We start from the raw sequence: 21,861 nt of genomic DNA, 5'->3' as shown, positions 1-21,861 counted from the left end.
GCCAAAACAGAGGGGCCACAAGCCCCATGCAAGTCCAAAACCTGGCAGGGCACTCGTTAAAGCTCCAGAGTAATCTCCTTTGACTCCATGTCTCACATCCAGGGCACACTGATACATGGCGTGGGCTCCCAAGGCCTTGGGTAGCTCTGCTTCTGTGGCTTTTCAGGGTACAGCCCCTGTGGCTGCTTTCATGGGCTGACATTGAGTGCCTGCGGCTTTTCAAGGTGCATGGGGCAAGCTGTCAGTGGTTCAACATACACAAATCAATAAATTTGATTCATCACATAAACAGAACTAAAGACAAAAATGACATGATTATCTTAATAGATGTAGAAAAGACTTTTGATAAAATTCAATACCTCTTCATGTTAAAAAGTCTCAATAAATTAGGTACTGAAGGAACATAGCTCAAAATAATAAGAGCCATCTATGACAAACCTACACGATAGTAAAGGGAGAAAAGCTGGAAGCATTCCTCTTGAAAACCAGCATAAGGATGCCCTCTCTCACCACTCTTACTCAACATAGTATCAGAAGTCCTGGACAGAGCAGTCAGGCAAGAGAATGAAAGAGCATCTAAATCCTTGTTTGCAGATGACGTGATTCTATATCTAGAAAACCCCATAGTCTCAGCCCAAAAGCTGCTTCAGCTGATAGAAAACTTCAGCAAAGTTTCAGGATACAAAATCAACATATAAAAATTACCAGCATTCCTATACACCAACAACAGCCAAGCCAATAGCCAAATCAGGAACGCCATCCCATTACACAACACAAAAAGAATAAAATACCTATGAATGCAGCTAACCAGGGAGGTGAAAGATCTCTACAATGAGAATTAGAAAACACTGCTCAAGGAAATCAGCAGAAAGCTGATTTCTCATGGATAGGAAGAATCAATATTAAAATGGCCATACTGCCCAAAGCAACTTACAGATTCAATGCTATTTCTGTCAAACTACCAATGACATTTTTGTAGAACTAGGGAAAAAACATTTTAAAATTCATATGGAACCAAAAAAGAGTCTGAGTAGCCAAGGCAGTCCTAAACAAAAATAACAAAGCTTGAGGCATCACGTTACCCAACTTCAAAGTACACTACAGGGCTACAGTAACCAAAACAACATGGTACTGGTACAAAAACAGACATACAGACCAATGCAGCAGGAGAGCCCAGAAATCAGGCTGCATCCCTACCACCATCTCATCTTCAACAAAACTGAGAAAAACTATCAATGGGGAATGGATTTGCTATTCAATACGTGGTGCTGGGATAACTGGCTAGCCATATGCAGAAGATTGAAACTGGACCCCTTTCTTACACCACATACAAAAATCAAGATGGATAAAATATTTAAACGTAATACCCAAAACTATAAAAACCCTGGAAGACAACCTAGGCAATATTATTCTGGACAGAGAAAAAGGCAGAGATTTCATGATGAAGATGCCAAAAGCAATCACAAAAAAAAAAAAAAAAAAAAAAAAAAAACAGTGACAAATAGATATAATTAAAACTGAAAAGCTTCTGCACAGCAAAATAAACTATCAACAGAGAAAACAGACAACCTACAAAATGGGAGAAAATTTTTGCAAGCTCTGCATCTGATAAAGGTCTAATATCCAACATCTATAAGGAACTTAAACAAATTTACAAGAAAAAAATACAGCCATATTAAAAAGTGAGCAAAAGACATGAACACTTTTCAAAAGGCGACCTACATGTGCCAAAAAGCATATGAAGAAAAGCTCAACATACATTAGAAAAATGCAAATCAAAACCACAGATACCATCTCACACAAGTCACAATGGCTACCATTAAAAAGTCAAAAAAAAAAAAAAATAACAGATGCTGGTGAGGTTGCAGAGAAAAAGGAATGCTTATACAATATTGTTGGGAATGTAAATTAGTTCAGCCACTGTGGAAAGCTATGTGGTGATTCCTCAAAAAACTAAAAGCAGAAGTATCATTCCACCCAGGAATCCCATTACTGGGTATATACCAAAGGAATATAAGTCATTCTACCATAAAGACACATGTGCACAAATGTTCATTGTAGCACTATTCACAGTAGCAAAGGCATGGAATCAAGTAAATACCCATCAGTGACAGATTAGATTTTAAAAACGTGGCACATATACACCATGAAATACAATGCAACATAAAAAAGAATAAGATACTGTGTTTCACGGGAACATGGATAGAACTGGAGGCCATTATCCTTAGCAAACTAATGCAGGAACAGAAAACCAAACACGGCACATTCTCACTTATAAGTGGGAGTTAAATGATAACTCATGGACACAAAGAGGAAAACAATGGGCATTGGGACCTGTTGGTGGGTAGAGAGTGAAAGGAGGGATAGAAACAAAAAAAATAACTATTGGGTACTAGGATTAGTACCTGGGTAATGAAATAATCTGTATAACAAACCCCCATGACAAGTTTACCTGTATAACAAACCTGCACGTGTACCCCTGAACCTAAGATACATATTTTTTTAAATCACTGAAAGAGTTCACCCAGGAAGGGTAAAGCAAGAGAAACTTTAAAATGACAAAACACCCAGAAACATACAAGAAAATTATGAAACACCAAGGATAGAGTGTCCCAAAGCTTCCAGAAAGAAAACAAAGCCCAGTTTCCCTACAAAATAAATATCATTAATCTATAATCAGACTTCTCATAAACAACACTGTAGTCAATGCTTTACAATGTTCTGACATTCAAGTTTAAGGGAGAATAAATATATATTAAACATACAAGGACTGCAAAGTTTCAGAAAACATCAGTTTGAAAAAACATTCAAAATCATACTCCAGAAAATGAAATGAAATCCAAGAAAATAGAATGATGACAAGGGATACATGAAAAAAAAAATTAAATCAAGAAACAGAACACATAGGTAATTTTAAATTATTGCTGACATTTGTATCTACAGCTTAGTGCACATTAAGGAGTTTTTTAAAAAGTAAAGACATAATATGAAAAACAATAGCAAGAGACTATCATCAGTATTTCAACCATATGTGAAAGATGGGAAGAGGAAAAGAAGAGGTAAAAGATGCTAAAAGTAGTATTTTTAGGAAGGGGAAAATAATAGAAACTAATCAATTTTCAATATTCATATAGAAATGATTAAAGTTTCTTTTAAATCTAAGAATAACCAACAAAATAATTAAAATTAGAATGTTTACTTTCCAAATAAAAGGCAAAACAAAATTCAGTAAAAATAATGAAAAGCTGGAAAGACAGAAATAATGAATACATGGCAATTTCTTAATGTTTCCTGAAAAGTTAAATATATACCTACCACATGATCCAGCAATTTTACTCCTAAGTATTTATCCAAGAGAAAAGAAAGCATATATTCATACACCAAGAACATGTATGTTCATAGCACCTTTGTTTATAATAGCTAAGAATTTTAAAGAACTCAAATGTCCATCAGCAGGTAAATGTATAAACAAACTGGAGTAAACACGTGCAATGGAATACTGCTATTTAACCAGAGAAAGCCAGGGTCAGCAAAGCATCCTGCCTGCCACCTGTTTTTGGATAGCCCACAAGCAAAGAATGACTTTTAAATTTTTAAGTGATTAGAAAAATAAAAGAATTCTATTTCATGAAAATTTAAAATTACAATATTCATAAAGTTTTATTGGAAAATAGCCATGCTCGTTTTTTGACATATTGTCATGGCTGCTTTCAGTCCATAATGACAGAGTTGAGTAAGTTGAGTTATTAAAACAGTGACTGGAAGCAGCCTAAATGCCAATCAACCAACAAGTGGATAAAGAAAATACACTATGGAATACTACTCAGCCACAAAAAGAAACAAAATTATGTCATTTGCAGCAACTTGGATGGAGTTGGACTCCATTATTCTAAGTGAAGTAACTCAGGAATGGAAAACCAAATATTGTTATGTTCTCGCTTATAAACGGGAGCTAAGCTATGAGGATGGAAGAGCATAAAAATGATAAAATGGACTTTGGGGACTTGTAGGGGGTGGAATGTGAGAGGGACCTGAGGGATAAAGGACTTTGAGTACATTGTACACTGCTTGGGTTCATATACACCAAAATCTCAGAAATTACTGCTACAGAACTTATCTGTGTAGCTAAAATCCACCTGTTTTCCAAAAATTATTGAAATAAAATTTTAGGAAAAAATTAAAAAATAAAGACCATATGGCCTGCAAGGAACTGTAAGTTACTCACCTAGCTCTTAGAGAAAAAGTGTGTCAACCCCTGATAAAAAGGAATGTATATGGATATACACAACATGGGTGAATTTCAAAATAATTATGCTGAATGAAAAAAGCCAGACAAAAGGCAGACCTACTATTGGATTCCATTTACATAAAACTCTTGAAAATGCAATCCGAACTATATGGATGAAAAGCAGATCAGTTGTCTGGAGAGAGAAACACTGGGGAAGGACTGAAGGGAATTACAATGGGGTACAAGGAAACTTGTAGGGGTGACGGATACCTTATCTTGATGGTGGTGATGGTTTCTCTGGTATATTACATATGTTAAAACCTATCGAATGTACACTTTAAATATGTGCAACTTATATATCTCAAGTATACCTCAATAAAGTTCAAAAAGTAAAGTCTATGACAATTGAAAGACAGGAAAGGCAAAAAAGAAAAAAATGGCAGTATTAATTTTTTGTGGGATGCAGCTAATATAATACTCAGAGGGTTTTTTTTCAGACTTCAAAGCTGAAAATTAATAAGCTAAGCATCTGAAGAATTTAGGAAAAGAACATTAAAAACCCATATAAAAGAAAGAAAAAGTAGTAAAGGCAAGATCAGAAACTAATGAAATAATGGACAGTAGAAGATACCTAAGATTCTTTCCAAATAATGTTAAAACTGATTAACTTGTGAGAATTATCCTACCCCAAAAGAATGCACAAATAACCAATGTCAGGAATATAAAAGAAGTCATCTCTAAAAATACTACAACTATTAAATAATAAAATTATAAACAACTGTTTATAATTTATAAATTATAAATAACTGGCAATAAATTTGAAAATTTAAATATAGAAAATTTTTCCTAGAGAAAAAATATAATTTGCCAAAACAGAATCAATAATAAATACAAAATCTGCATTGTCCTATAACCAGTATATAAGCCAATAGTTGAAAATGTTCCCCTATAGAAAACTTCGGGTTCCCAGTGGCTTTTTTTTCCAGTGAGGTCTTTGAAAGACAAAGATATAATTCCACTCTCTTAGAAACATATTCCATGTACAGAAAAATAAGAAATACACAAAAGTCATTTTATGAAGGCAGACATAACCTTAATAGCCTGATAACCTGACAAGGACAGTAGAGCAAGGAGAATTATGGGTCATTTGTACACATGAACATAGATACAAAAATTGTATTAAAATATTCTCTAACAAAATCTAGATGTATGCAAAAGACAATATGAAACAGACAAGTTGGGTTTATTCTAGAATGTAAGGTTGGTTTGACTGAAAAATTGATCACTATGATTAAACACATTAACAGATTGAAGAAGCTACATCTTGTCAATAAGTGCTGAGAAAGCATATAATAAAAGTCAACATCCATTCTTGATTAAACAAAATAACCTCTTAGTAAAGGATAAAAATAGATAGGAGCTCACTTAATATGGTAAAAGGTATCTAAAAAATAGAAATAAACAACAGTAAACCTTATACTTAATGCAAAAACAACGAAAGCTTTCCCTTTGAGATCAGGTAACAAGACAAGTATACCTGTAATCAACACTGCTCTTCAGTATTGAACTAGGGAAAAAAGAAAAGTTATAAAGATTGCGAAGCAAGAAATAAAACATTATTATTTGAAAATAATATAAATGAAATACAGTTTATAGAAAAGTAGAATCTACTGATTGTTAGAACAAGATTGATTGTTAAGCAAGGTTGCTGAATACTTAATATGCAGAAATTAACTGCATTTCTACTTTCCAGCAACAAACCAAAAATGAAATTGACAGTAACATTAAAGAAAAAACATGTAGCCAGAAATAATCTTATAAAAGATGTACAAAATCTCTATGGTAAAATCACTTCAATAGATGCAGCTACTGAATATCTATTTTTAAAAAGACATGTTATTGGACTTTATCAAAAACCATACATAAAAAGTAATTCCAAGTAGATTAGTGATCTTAATGTAAAAGGGACAGCCTAAAGAATGAAGAATTAACCAAAAGAAGAGCCTAGATTTATGGCTATAACATGCCCTATGTCTTTCTTACATGAAAAGCCATTTCAAATGAATATGAAAAAGATGCACAGCCAGTTCTCCTGACATCACCCTCACTTTTTTTTTTAATTCCTCAGCAGTTTTAAAACTAAAAATTACCTTATGTTTTCCCGTTCTTGATCAATATATCTTATTTGTGATGCAAGCATTGTTTTATGAACCTTAATTTCTTCAGTTCGCTCTTCCATTGCTGTGTATAATTGCTGTTTTCTTTTTTCTAGGGAAAGAACTTCTTCTGCCTTACTGTGAAGCATTTCTCGAGTACGCTTAACTTCAAGTTTTAAAAGACTGTCCTCTATCATCAAATCCTATCAACATAACAAAATGGTCAAATATTGAAATTATTTTTTATTGCAAAACCAAAATATTTTTCCTTTTATGGCTATATAAGTAAAACTTGAAAATATATATTTTTCTAATTTAACCATTGACTAAGATATTAACTAGGGCTAAAATTAAATTGATCAGAGTCATAGCCTTTTTTTTTTTAAGAAAAGAGTTTATAGTTATTCCAAATCTTTTTTATAATTCAATTTTAAAGTCAAGCTTTGCTATTATAAAAAACAAAGGGAAGAAGTTATTCCTGAAATTAAACTTACACTATCCCAAAAACATAAAGCCCTATGAATGGCCATTTTTATACTCTGAATCTCACAAAATAATGTGGAAATATATTTTTATTTTAAGACATAAGAGTACACATATTAATCAATTTTCAGAATAGAAACCCCAGAAGAAAAACACTCCAGAATATAAGATTTTATTGTTTCATAAACATAGCTTTTCATTTGGAGAGATTAGATACTTACATCTCACGTGTACCAAAAATATATTCTAGATGAATGAAAAATCTTAAGAGATGAAATCAATATAACTACTAGAAATAGTAAACATTTGTGTGATTTGTAGTGTAACCAAGAAGTTTCTAAGCATAAAAATTAAAAAGAAAATAAAACTAAAAGATTTGATGTTTAAAACAACTTTTATGTCACAAACACTGAATAAAAATGTAAAGGTAAATGGTGAAAATGTTTACAATATTTATGACAGAGATAATATTTTTACATATGAAAATTTTTTATAATTTATATATGTAAACCTCCCAGTGGAAAACTGGGCCAAGAATACAAACTAGAGCTCCAAAGAAAAAAAAATATGGAACATGACATAACAGAGAAAAGTGTTTTAAACATTTTTATTTAAACATAAATGTTTGAAAATTTATCATTAAAATATTTTTAAACCACCAATTTTAAAAATGCAGACTAAAACAAAGAGATACCATGTTTGACTATCAAATTGGCAACAATTTTCTAAATTAGGACATCCAGCCTCAGTGGTAGTGAATAAAATAGAATGCTTACACACTACTGATAGGAGTATTAATGGTAGGTACCCTCTAGTAGAGAATTGGGCTTAAAAATAGTTTTGAGACACTAAAAATATTCATTTCTTTCTGAACCATAATTATATAGCTAGGAATTTATCCAAAGGAACTAACTGAATAGAACTATACAATGAACAACTAATTGAACAACTGCATTATACATGTAGTACTATTACAATAGCCAAGCATTGGAAAGAAACAAAAATCTAAAACATAGGGGATGGTTAAATATACTATGGTAACTTCATGCAATGGACTTATAGAAAGCCTTCAAATATGTTTTTGAATAATGTTTTAGGATACATGTGATATATAGAAGTTTTTTAAATACAACATGAAAAGCCAAATTTCTTAAAAGACTGGAGGGAAATAACAGACTTTAACACTGTTTATATTGGGTATAATGATTATAGTGACATTTTCTTTTTCATAATTTGCTGTATTTTTTCATTTGTCTATGATTAACATGGAAATATGGTTTTCAATACTATATATGCATACAATTTTACTGCACCTGCTTAAAAGCTTTGGCTTTATCAAGTTCTTTCTCTGATCTGTCAATGAAAAGGTTTAGTTCATTTATTTTGGTCATAAGGGACTGTTTTTCTTCACTGTTTTTACTATATGACTTCTTGATAAAATAAAGATCATTCTGCAAAAAGAAAAAAGATATATAAATGTATGTTTTAAATATTAACAAAAGTATTAAATACATACTGTATCATATGTATCTTACATAAATTATATACTCAGATATTTATAATAATCCTATGTTTTATTATCTCTCTTCCTGCTATGTCTCTAATATAATATACATGGATAGTCACATAGGAACATTTTCATTTTTATCATCAATTGATGTTTTGGATTTAGTATGAGTTCAGTAATTCTAGGAAATATATACTTCGAGTTCAACCTAATGAATCACAGTCATCCCTCAGTATTCTCTGGGGATTGGTTGCAGGACAACAGCACTACCACCACCAAAAGGTATGGATATTCAAGTCCCTTATATAAAATAGCAGTGTTTGCATGTTATCTACACGCATCCTCCTGTATAATTTAAATTATCTTTATATTACTTATGTAATAAAATGTAAATGTTATATAAATAGTTGTTATACTATATCATTTAGGGAATAATGACAAGAAAAAGGTCTGTACATTTTCAGTACAGACGCAAATCACCCATTTTTTTTGAGTATTTTCAGTCTGCAGTTGGATGAATCTGCAGATGTGGAGTTTGTAGATACAGAGGGCTGACTGTGTTAGGGGACTGCCATTTATGAGGAGATGGGAGCATACACTGGCTCATTACATGGTTCACCACTCCCATACTGGAGTTCATTGTTTGATTCTATGCAAGTCCCAGATAGTAAGGACATCAACAGTCTGAGAAAGCATAGGGTGCTGTTTAAGAGTACCAGCTCTTAGAATCAGATGGCCTTAATCACATACTAGCCATCTGACTCTAGTATGATGTACTCTTCCTCAGTTTCCTCATCTCTAAAATGGAGATGAGGACAGTTCCTACCTTCCTGCATTATTGTGAAGATTAAAGATGTTACTGTCAAAGCGTGTGTATAACAGTGCTTGACACATAGAACTTCCCTGTAAATGTCAGCTATTATTAAATTACATACAAAACTGCATATTGCTAAAGAGAAAAATGTTTGGTTAGATCCAATTCCATCATATGCATAAATAGATCATACATACGCAGATACCAGTTTTCTAGTTTGATACCTATTTATATCTCTCTTTCCACCCAGAACCCAGAATAAGGTTTATGCTCTTATTCCCTTGTTTCCTGAATCTGAACTTTCCAGTTCCAAGATCTCTTTCTCTCTCTTCCTCCCTCCATCAGTTCCTCCTCTCCTGTCTTTTTAATTGCCTGTATTTCTCTGAAGTATTAGGACCTAAGATTTCAGCAAGATAGTAAGAAGGAAATTTGTTGCATAAAAATGTGATTTTATGAAATTAAATTTGAGAAAAAGAGTTAAAACAATGTGATTTTCAACCTGAAGAAACTAGTTTCTGTATGTAAAATTAGATGGAGTGGCATGTGAGAGGGCATACAGGATGACTTTACAATCTGTTGCTACTATTGAAAAGAGCAGCTCTTCATAATGACCAAAGGCTAACTAGCTTTAATATAATTTATTAATTCACTTACATTTCTATTAATTTACGTATCTCTCTGTTAAAACCAGAGTTGGAATAGGCATAAGCACTTGACAGTGGTATGATAGAGGGAGCAGTCAGAGTAGTTCAAAGGGGGAAGAACTATAACCATCCCCACACAGCAAAACAGACACACTCCAGGCCAGGGGCAAGGAACAAAGTCATACCTCTAACATTGTATAGCATTAATATTCTCATATTCTAAATAATCAAAACAATACCACATACTGAGTACCTACTAAAGTATTGTGCTAAGATATAAATTGCTTCTAGTTCTCCCAAATGTCCTAAAATAATAATTTTCCCCCATTTAATAGACGAGTAAACTAGAGCTCAGAAAAGTTAAAATAGTAGTAGTGGTATAGCCTTGAAATTTAAAACTAGTTCTATCTGATCCAAAAACCGGTGTTTTTCCCCACTAAGCAAAGATAACCATTTTAAAATATTTCATCAGACTACAAACTACTCCAAACCAAAATTTTGTCTTCTTAAAATAAGAGAAAAAAATAAGTAATACCTCTCCACCTTTTGCAGCCCTCAAGGATAGGGCAATTCTTTTTATAACCACCAGAGGATACATCAATAGTCTTTCCAGTGGTAAATAACATTTAGACCCTGCTAAGTTCTCACCCCATTCAGGTCCATGCTCAGTCCTCTCACTTTTACTCTCTAGTCAAACTTTAACACAGTTTTTATATTACAATAAACATAATAAAATTCCTAAAGATGAAGACATTCTTACTTTATTAACAGAATCCAATCATTTCAAATATTATAACTAAGTGAAGATTTGAATAACAACTGCTGACTCATTAAAGAGCAGTTTCTTTTTAGATGGTGTTTTAAAGACAAAGGGCAATCAAGCTATTTCTTATGGCAGTTATAAAATAGAAAACTAGAACTTATCAATGTTCTAAACAGTGTACTCTTTAAGAGTATTTAGAAGTCAAATGCAGGAGGGGTCAAATCATAGTTCTCTGTGTACTAGCTGTATAACCTGGACAAATTACTTACTCTATAAAACAGATAATAGTATCTTCCTCACATTTGTAAGAATTATATGAAATAAAATACTAGAGGTATGTCATACAATATTTAGCATATACTAAATGCATCATCAATGGTAACATTACACACTAATAGTACAAAAATAAGAACATTGTTCATACATTTGTTATATATGTGTGTAGACTGGCAATCACCCTATTCAAAGTAGTCTTAGGAACAAGTCTTAAAACAGAATGACTAGGATATCTGAAACATAAAATGTATTTTGGCTAAGTTACATGAAGCTTCTTGATCTGTGTTTCCAAAAGGCCACATGTAGATTTTTTCTCTTCCAAAGACTTCTTAAGTTCAACAATTTTTGCTTCAAGGGCTTGTTTTTCTTCTGAATTAATTTCTCCCTTTAACCATGACATTCTCCGTTCCACTTGTTGAATGTGAAAATCCTGTTACAGTTAAAAAAAAAAAAAAGTTATTACAAAGAAGCAAACAAAAGCATTTCTATAAGTGTAAAAACAAAGTGAATACTTTCTTATGAGTTTGGACTGGGCATTATCATGTAATAAAGTCACTTTAGTTTTTCAGTAATTCAGGATAAAATCCTTTTCACTCTAAGAGGAACAAAAATAAACTGTATCTCAACAATCAAGGTCCATGATAGACACAGAAATAATCTTCTGAAAATATGACAAAGTTGGGGGACGTTTATCATACTACCATGATGGAGTCTCAGTAAATTCACTGGATTTACATGAATTGGGATTCCTGAGGGCACATTATCTAAGGGATACAAAACAGGTAGTCACTAATTGTTAGCCATGAAAAGTTCAAATAACATCTAATTAATTATTCTTAATATTATATTTTAACATCTGTAATTTTTAAAAACTAAGAATATGTATTAGATGAGAAAATTAAGATGTAGGGATGGAGAATAGTAAGACATTAACACAAATATATAAATAGAACAAAATAAGGAAAAACTGAAAAAAAATGCTTTTACTCTATTAGCATGGGAGTGAGGGTGGTGGTGCATAACTAAGAATCAACATACACTTTTTCTCAGTTTCAGATATCTCAGGCCTTCTTTTGTTTTACTCTGGATGCAAATGTCTCAGGTTCCTTTAAAACAATGTTCTCACTCTAACTAGAGTTCTCTCTCCTCTTGCCTGTTTATTTCAGACTGAGAGGAAAAAAATAACTTTTAAGGCTCCCTCACCCTACTACTGAACTAACATGATGTCTCACCTTCAGCATCTGTCTGTCCTCCACAAGAGTACTTAGAATTCTTTGTTTTATTAGAACATGGTGTATCTTGACCATCACAACTGTAATAAATCAATATGGAAGATATTCATAAAATAATATCTACCTGACTGTACATAATTTCTTGCTGCTTCAAGGTTTCAAAATCCAGTTTTTGTAACTGATGGTTGAGATGTTTCAGAGAGGAACGAGTTCCTTCAATTTCTGATAAAACCGCTTTTTCTTTCATTGTCTCAGTCTGTAACTCCTGAGCTTTCTTAAACAGCACATTTTTTATGAGGTTCAGTTGAACATCTACTTCCTGATAATAAGGAAGTGATTAATGAAATTAAATATACTGAAATGTTGTATTTCATATGAACATAATAACTTAGAAACTCAAATAAATTTGAACCCTCCACCATTTTAGCCCCTTAGAAGATAAAGCTCTTCCCACAATTTTTAACAAGTCCCTAACATTTCTTATGGTCTACTCTATTCTAGTAGACTAGGGTAGTTTTTATACCTGTGTCATACACCTTGACCTGTCATCTTAATTTCATCCCATGCTCCCCTAGCCTAGCAGTTGGCCATTCCACTGATTTCCTCAAAAAATAAAGTCCACTGGAAACATACAGCCTGTACATTCACAGAGTTTACTAAAGTCTTGAGGGTGCTATGGAGAAGAAATCACGTCATTCAATCTCCCACCTTTCAGGCACTAAATGTTTAACCATCATCTCTCCAGGAGATGAGAGGCTAGGGGGAGAATCTGATTTCCATGGTATAAATACTCCCACTATGGCCAATTTCATGCTACTAACATGATTCCACTAAAGGCAGAGTTGGGAAGAAATTCACAGAAGCAGACCATTTTGTGCTATTTCCAACATACAGATAAAACAGACATAAGTAACCTTAAGAGCACAGAATAATAAAATATTTGGAAGTAATGAGTGCTGAGTATGTATTACTTTTTTTGTAAATGCCATTTATTTAACTGTGACTTTATATATTTTCATTTTTAATCATAGGTGTATTTAGGAAAATTTCTAAAAATTTAACTATTGGCTCTTGTAAGCTGGTAGGAGCTGGCCCCAGCACACTACAGGAACTACCTGTCACTCACTCTTTGCCTCCAGTTGGCCTCTTTACCATGTGCAGCTCTAGGAAATAGAAATGAGTCCCCCATCCCACTGCTCCTCTCTCAGGAAGCAAACCTGTCTTGTCCTGGAAGCCTCACGACCAATGTGTTCTAGGCTTTAAATTGATCTACCATGCCATGATCAATTGAAAATTATCATTCTTAAATGCTGAAATAATTTGCCTCTGTGATCTTACACCCAAATAAGCATATTTTCCTTTAGCAACCAACAAACCTGAATATGACACAAAACAAGTCTGTGACTGGTACATTTAAATATTCGCATAAACAAGAAATATAATCTGATATTCAATGCATTATTTTACATATAATAGACAATTTTCAATGGACTTAAGATCTTCTCAAAGATTGCCTGGCAAAATTTTAAAGTCAATGCTTAGTGGTGAATAACACAGTATATCTCCAAAAAAGATAGGGTTGGGATTTTTTCAAACAAACAAAAACCAACAGCAATGAAGAAAACCCCAAGACTATGAACACAGCCCTGCTGAAAAAACAATCAGTACACCCTGCTACTAATATTAATTTTTCTAATTTAGCTAGTTCTTCAAAAATGTCTGAAGTTTTTAATTCTCTGTGATGAAAAGGTCTATTTCATATAAATTTCACAATGTTTACAAGTTTCTCATAACTACTAATACATATCATCTGTTACAGGGAATCATGCTCTTAGGAAAAAAACACCAAAACTTTTAAAAAATAATGTGTAATTTGAATACCATTCATGTCAAGACTGCAGCATGATTTTATTACTTAGAAATTTTACAGCACACTGAGGAAGTTGGATCCCATCCAAATATAAGCAGAGCCAGATGAGATGTAAGCCTCATATTGGGAGATTTTGCCACCATCTTCAACTACCCGTTTTTCAGCCCCCCGAAATGCGTAAAAGCAAGAAGTAGTGTCAGATCACACTTAAAGTTCACACTTATAGTTCACTTTGAAGTTTTCAAAGAGGAAATGGTGCACCAGCCTTTTCCAGCTCCTCAAAAATTGGCTTTAATGCCATCAACATGCCAAAAAGACTGAGGTAGAAGAGGCTGCCAGTAGAGTTAGCAAAGTGATAACATTTCAAAGGCCATTTACCAAGAAAATTTGCCAGATTTTAAGGGGTTAAAGAGATAGTAGATGATGAAGAAGTACAAATCAGAAATGTAGATGATGATGGGAATTTGATTACAAAAAAAACAGTGATAATCATGTAGAAATCAGTTGTAAAACAAAGCCACTTTTCAAGCTATTTATATGCAATAGACTAATAGATATATAGATGATGGCAGGGACACAGATACAGTAGGCTTTGGGAAGGAATGGAATCCAGGGCACAGTGGGGGAGCTACTTTTTTAAAAAGACACCAAGCCAGGCATGGTGGCTCATGTCTGTAATCCCAGCACTTTGGGAGGTGGAGGAGGGTAGATCACTTGAGGTCAGGAGCTTGAGAGCAGCCTGGCCAACATGGTGAAACCCCATCTCTACTAAAAATACAAAAATTAGCCAGGTGTGGTGGCACGTGCCTGTAATGCCAGCTACTCAGGAGGCTGAGGCAGCAGAATCGCTTGAACCTGTGAGGCGGAGGTTGTAGTGAGCTAAGATCATGTCACTGCACTCCAGTCTGGGGGACAGAGTGAGACTCAGTCTCAAAAAAATAATAATAAAATAAAATAAAAACTAAATAAATACAAAGACATCAAAATTAGTAGTTTAAGAAGAGAGGAGGCTGGCTGGGTGCAGTGGCTCACACCTGTAATCCCAGCACTTTGGGAGGCCGAGGCAGGCAGATCAAGACCAGCCTGGACAACATGGTGAAACCCCATCTCTACTAAAAATACAAAAATTAACCGGGCATGGTTGCAGGCACCTGTAATCCCAACTACTCGGGAGGCTGAGGCAGGAGAATCTCTTGAACTTGGGAGGTGGAGGTTGCAGTGAGCTGAGATTTTGCCATTGCACTTTAGCCTGGGTGACAAGAGCGAGACTTCGTCTCAAAAAAAAAAAAAAAAAAAAAAAAAGAAGAAGAAGAAGAAAAGAAGAGAGGAGACTGAGAATAACTTCAGAAGCAATGCATCAAAAGTCCAAAACCAGATTATAAATGTGATCATACCAAAAAGCAGAGCTTCTTACAAGACCTCCTCGTCCTCTGATCCTGAGTCTAATTAATTTACTGTTGCTAAATTTTCTATGATTTAAAAAAAATTAAAACTAAACTTTACCTTCACATCTTTTTCCTCCTCCTTTAGCATATCTTCCAAATTAGTAGCTTTCTCTTCTACAGACATGGTTTTCTCAGTTATCTCCTTTAATTTTGTTTGTATTTTCTCATTATGATTTTTAGTTTTTTGTAACCTGAAGAAGGTTTATCACAAGATAGAAAACGTGCCTAAAAAGCATTTAATACAAACAAATAATAGTTTATCCTAATATTTATTTGTATAACTTGAAGGGGTTTTTTGCTGTAAACCTTTTTATTACCACTACATATTTAATAGACCATAAAAATATGGCTACTGAGTCTTTGTGATGAAAATATGAGTAAAATTTTTTTAGGTTTAATAATGTAGTAGCTGGCCAGGTACGGTGGCTCACGCCTCTAATCCCAGCACTTTGGGAGGCCAAGGTGGGCGGATCATGAGGTCAGGAGATCGAGACCATCCTGGCTAACATGGTGAAACCCTGTCTCTACTAAAACTACAAAAAATTAAAAATTAATTGGGTGTGGTGGCAGTCACCTGTAGTCCCAGCTACTCGGGAGGTTGAGGCAGGAGAATGGCATGAACCTGGGAGGCGGAGCTTGCAGTGAGCTGAGATCGCACCACTGTACTCCAGCCTAGGCAACAGAGTGAGATTCCATCTCAAAAAAAAAAAAAAAAAAAAAAGTAGTAGCTAAAATCTTACAGTTATTTAACCAACAAGTAGTCTTAAATATTTAATAATTTTCTAGATATAGTAGAATTAATCATAAACATATTTAAATAGCTTTTTTCTTACCTTGCTGTTTCTTCATGAATGTCCTTCTTTATCTTGGAAATATTTTTCCTCAGAGCTTCTAAATCACTGGAAGTTCTATTCACAGTGGCTTTTAAAGAATCCAGCTATTTATTAGTTAACAGACAGAAATTATATATTTACTCTGTATCTTATAACTTAATTTCATTTCTGAGTTTTATTCTGCCTACTTTAAGTTTTAACCTACATCACACCCACAAAAATAGTAGCCATTTTCTTATATTTAATATATAAACAGATTTCCATACTGATCTGATACCAAATTGTAATCGGCTTTGTTGTATAATCCTAGAAAATTATAGAGAACATATATGTGTTGAAAGTAAATGCAGAAATGTCTAATATCACTAGACCTGCTCAGAAAGAGCACATCCCCAAAGTCAAGATAAGCTAATATATATGTGCTCATAAGAATTATAAGTTTAATTGGATTTGAAAAATCTCAAAAGATTCTAATACATCAGACTCCTAATAACTACATTTTACTGTTAATCAACAGTAAACTGCATTTTACTATTAATCGAAATTATGAAAACAGAAAATCCAAGATACAAATTTTCTTTTTCATTAAGGACCTTTGCAAAAACCCTAAACTCTCCACCAAATACTCTCAGAACAGACACATTCAGCAAGGTTTCTGGATACAAGATCAATATACAAAACCAGTTATATTCTATACACTTACAACAAGCAATCCAAAAAAATAAATCAAGAAAACAATCCCATTTACAATGGCATCAAAAAGAATAAAATATTTAGGAATAAATTTAACAAAGGAAGAAAAAGATCTGTACACTAAAAACTATAAAACATTGATGAAAGAAATTGTAGAGGACATAAAGATATCCTGTGTTCATGGGTTGGAAGAATTAATACTGTTAAAATGTTCATACTATTCAAAGCGATCTACAGATTTGTAAAAGTTGTCAAAATCAAAATAGAATCACTTGTGTCAAACCCTGACAAAATTGAGCTAGGGAAGGCCATGAAGACAGAGTTCTCACACATATTTGCCCAATAACAAGAGCTATCCCAAGAGACACTGCCAGAACCACAGCCTTGCATAAAGACCACTGCAACCTTGCACAAAAACCCTTCTACAAAGACATCTGCCCAGTAACTGACTGATCAACCTTGGACTGACACTACCCTTATTGATTCCTATAGCCAAGGGTTATTATTTTTAAACAACTTAGGTAAACTTACTCATTTTACCTTTAAAAACTTTTGCCTTCCTTTACCTCCCTAGATATGCCTATAATCTGTCATAGCCTGTATATACTGGATTTTCAAATGCCCTGCTTATTCCTAATTAAGCTCAATATTTTTAGAGGGCCTCTCTCTGTTATTTAGGTTGACAGATTCAATACAATATCAAAATTCCAATGTCATTCTTCACTGAAATAGAAAAACAATTCTAAAATTCATATGGAGCCATAAAAGATCCCAAATAGCTCAAGTAATCTTAAGCAGAAAGAACAAAGCTGGAGGCAACATACTTTTTTATTTAAAATTGTATTACAAGGCCGGGCGCGGTGGCTCAAGCCTGTAATCCCAGCACTTTGGGAGGCTGAGACGGGCGGATCACAAGGTCAGGAGATCGAGACCATCCTGGCTAACACGGTGAAACCCCGTCTCTACTAAAAAATACAAAAAACTAGCCGGGGGAGGTGGCGGGCGCCTGTGGTCCCAGCTACTCCGGAGGCTGAGGCAGGAGAATGGCGTAAACCCGGGAGGCGGAGCTTGCAGTGAGCTGAGATCTGGCCACTGCACTCCAGCCTGGGCGACAGAGCCAGACTCAGTCTCAAAAAAAAAAAAAAAAAAAAAATTGTATTACAAAGCCAAACTAATCAAAACCAAATGATGCAGTCATCCATTGGCATCTACAGGGGATTGGTTCCAGGATCCCTCACAGATACCAAAATCTACCAGATGTGTAGGTCACTTATATAAAATGACATGTATTTGCATATAACCTATGTACATCCTCCTGTATACTTTAAATAATTTCTTGATTATTTATAACACCTAATACAATGTAAATGCTATGTAAACACTTTTCATATTTTTAAAATTTATATCTTTTTATTGTTATATTATTATTTTTATTGGGTTTCTTTTCTGAATATTTTTCATCAATTGTTGGTTGAATCTGCACATGCAGAATCCATGGATAAGGAAGGCTGACTGTACTGGCAAAAAAAAACAGACACATAGAAAAATGGAACAGAATAGAGAACCCGGAAATAAACTCATGCATATATGATCAACTAATTTCCAGCAAAGGTGTCAAGAATACACAATGGGGAAAGGATAGTCTCTTCAATCAATGGCGTTAAGAAAACTGGATAGCCACATGCAAAAAAAAAAAAAAAAAAAAAGAGAAAGAAATTGGGCTGTTCTCTGGTACCACATACAAAAATTAATTCCAAATGGATTAAAGACTTAACTATAAGACCTGACACTGTAAAACTTCTCAAAGAAAACATAGGAGAAAAACTCCTTGACATTGGTATCTGTAATGATTTTTTGAATTTGACACCAAAATTACAGGCAACAAAAGCAAAAATAAACATGCAGGACTACATCAAACTAAAAAGTTTCTTTAAGGAAAAGGAACCACCAGTAAAATGAAAAGGCAGCCTACAGAATGGAAGAAAATATTTGCAAACCATTTACCTGTGATGTGAATGGCACCCCGTGGTGCTTAATTAGGGGCTTAATCAGAGTATCCCAAAAGTTCCACTAACAAAGAGACATTTAAAAAAAAACCAAAAAACTAGAAGCTGTTTCTTCATCATAGGAAAAGCTTTATGCTTATTTTATATTTTATAGTAATTTGTCATGAACATACAAGCCAGTCTTTTTTAGTTGACATACCTCACCCTTCAGCTGAATTCTACTAGTTTCATGGTCTTGATATGCCGTTCTACTTTTTAAAAGTTTACGATCAGCCACAGAAATTCTTTTCTCATACTCTGTGTTATTCCCAATCTCATTTTCCAAAAACTTGATCTTTTCTTTAACCAAATTTTCTTTTTCTCTTGTTTCCTGCTTTATCCTTGCTAATTCCTAGGATTAAAACAAATGTATTTACTTAAATATATGTTTAAACTGACAAAACTAAAAGGAATTTAGTTTTTATTTTTCTATTATTACATTTAGTACTTATTTTACCAAAACTTCTTAGAAAACATTTTAAATACTTTTATATTAATAAAAACAAAATATTAGTATGCTACATATTAATGTCTATAAATTCATATTGTTAAATGTCTCTATTTCTTTCATATATCTGGTATTTTGCTAAAGAGATGAGAAAACAGTTATACATGAAAGGTAAAACCTACAAATGTAACAGTGTTGAATATTTTTCAACTGGAAAGCGGGGTTTCAGTGAAGTTTCCCAAATATTTTACAGGCTGTTTTTTTTCATGTTTTGAAAATAGCATTTTAGTTACTGGTTTCAATAGGAATGTCTTCATTCAGGCCTTTCACTGGTCATAGAGACAATAATAACTAGAATACACAAAGCACTGTAACTGAAATGTGGACAAAGTACCATGGGAACAAAGAGATGATGAATTATTTCCAAGAGGAGTCATTAGATGACATTACACTTTCCTGGCTTTCCAGGATAGGGAAGAAAAGGAAAAGAAAAAGAAAAAGTAGAAGAAGAAAAAAGACGTGCCCAAGAGGCATCATTTGAGTCAGGCTTACAAACATGAATGGGGTTGCATAAATACTCTAATGTAGTTAAAGTGTAGGGTGGGAAGGCAAGGGTGCAAAGGGAATACATTAAGAAGGGTTGGGGTCCAGATGAAAGGCATAAAGCTGGAAAAGTAGGGGTTAGGGCCAAACTGTGAAAAAATTCAAATATCATGTTAAAGATTACCTTTTAAGTAATGTAAAACAAAAAGATTTCAAAGCTGGGAAATAAAAAGATTAGATGTTGTGTTTACAAGTGATGCTGATGGCAATAAGTTGGATGAATTAGAAAAAAATTACCCTAATATGTATTACTTGCATGTATTCCAAAATGAAGTCCTTCCAAACAACTAATCACAGGAGACTGGGGGAGGAGGTATGTGTTCTGAAATCAGTAGATTTTAGAAATGCTGCATGTATACATATTAGCATATTAAATGGCTACACATCTGAGATATAACATATTTTAAAAAGGAAAATTTAAAGTTGTTTAATTTTCAAGTTGTTTAATCCAGTTTTTAAGTTGTTTGATTATAGAATTAGCATTCCATAATAGTAGCATTCTAAATATTTACTGTCATTCACTCAAAAGACACGTCAAAACTTCCTAAGTTTAAATATTTCAAAATATGAATCCAGAGTTTCTTGCCTTATGATTTTTTCTACCACTTAATCAGATGCTTTAATTCTACTTTAATATCATACTTAATAGTGTTATTCATCACAAATTTTTCATATAGGTAATACTAAGTAATATTGTAAAACTTCTACACTGTAATAAAAGCATAGTAGAAAAATATTTTTCCACTTCTCCACATGGTTTCTTTTAAGAATACAATTTCAGGATTTTATGACCAGACCCCTGACAAGAAAATGCTGAGAAGGCAGGAATGAATTGTTTTGCAGGAAGAGGAACAAAAGAGTTCAGTTAGGAGATAAAATATGCCACCCTCAAATATGCTACTGTCAGAGGCATTTGAACCAGAGCAACTCCATCTTCCTTGAAGATGAATAGTGTAAAATAAGGCTGTGACCTACAGGGCTGCATTCCCAGACAGGCAATCTAAGTCACAGGATGAGACAGGAGGTTGGCTCAAGATACAGGTCATAAAGAACTTGCTGATAAAAAAGATTGCAGTAAAGAAACCAGCTAAAACCTCCCCTGACCAAGATGGCAAACAGAGTGACCTCTGGTCATCTTCACTGCTTATTATATGCTAATTATGATACATTAGCCTACTAAAAGAAACTCCCACCAGCACCATGGCAGTTTTCAAATGCCCTAGCAATGTCAGGGAGTTACCCTATGTGGTCTAAAAGGGGGAGGCATGAATAATCTACCCCCTTATTTAGCATATAATCAAGAAATAACCATAAAAATGGGCAACCACCAGTCGTCAGGGCTGCTTTGCCTATGGAACAGTCATTCCTTTATTCCTTTGCTTTCTTAATAAACCTGCTTTCACTTTTACTCTGTGGATTTGCCTCAAATTTTTTCTTGCATGAGATCCAAGAACACTCTTTCAGGGTCTGGATCAGGACCGCTTTCTGGTAACAGTATGAAAATAATAAAACCATAGAAATCAGAAATCCTATGTATCAGGGGTTTTTTAAAAATGTGTTCTGTTTCGTTTTATTCTCAGAGAGCAGTTGTCAAACACTTAGAAGCATCCCACTGCCAATGGAACCACCTCTTAGCACCCTCCTTAGTCCCTGACAGCACAGCGAGGAGATGTCAACATGTAAGAAAGGAACCTCTGTGAATGTAACTAGGGAGCTATTAGTTGTGTATTCTGCCAAATCAGCTGACTGAGTTACTTTAGCCATGGGGTTGTATGAGAAAACTGATTGTGGATCCATAATTGGCACATGACTTACAGAGAG

General features: G+C 33.8%; 2 protein-coding genes across 2 annotated transcripts in view; one reads left to right on the top strand and one right to left on the bottom strand.

Moving 5' to 3' along the window:
* Positions 1–6,584, top strand: part of TTC14 (tetratricopeptide repeat domain 14) — a 36,487-nt gene extending 29,903 nt beyond the window's left edge. Inside the window, exon 14 of the mRNA XM_021934635.2 lies at positions 6,501–6,584. Within this exon, the coding sequence (XP_021790327.1) occupies positions 6,501–6,528 (28 nt within the window). The 3' untranslated portion in view covers positions 6,529–6,584. The remainder of the gene's footprint in view (positions 1–6,500) is intronic.
* The window catches only part of CCDC39 (coiled-coil domain containing 39), a 58,592-nt gene that overhangs the window by 17,463 nt on the left and 19,268 nt on the right, over positions 1–21,861 (bottom strand). Inside the window, exons 7-13 of the mRNA XM_031663548.1 lie at positions 19,150–19,341; positions 16,252–16,355; positions 15,477–15,609; positions 12,228–12,422; positions 11,137–11,301; positions 8,181–8,318; positions 6,379–6,587 (exon numbers count right to left, since the gene is read on the bottom strand). Of these exons, the coding sequence (XP_031519408.1) occupies positions 6,379–6,587; positions 8,181–8,318; positions 11,137–11,301; positions 12,228–12,422; positions 15,477–15,609; positions 16,252–16,355; positions 19,150–19,341 (1,136 nt within the window). The remainder of the gene's footprint in view (positions 1–6,378; positions 6,588–8,180; positions 8,319–11,136; positions 11,302–12,227; positions 12,423–15,476; positions 15,610–16,251; positions 16,356–19,149; positions 19,342–21,861) is intronic.

This window comes from Papio anubis, chromosome 2, assembly GCF_008728515.1.
Source record: "Papio anubis isolate 15944 chromosome 2, Panubis1.0, whole genome shotgun sequence".
Lineage (NCBI taxonomy): Eukaryota > Metazoa > Chordata > Mammalia > Primates > Cercopithecidae > Papio > Papio anubis.
The sequence above is the reverse complement of the archived record's forward strand: the minus strand, read 5'-3'. Positions and strand labels throughout refer to the sequence as shown.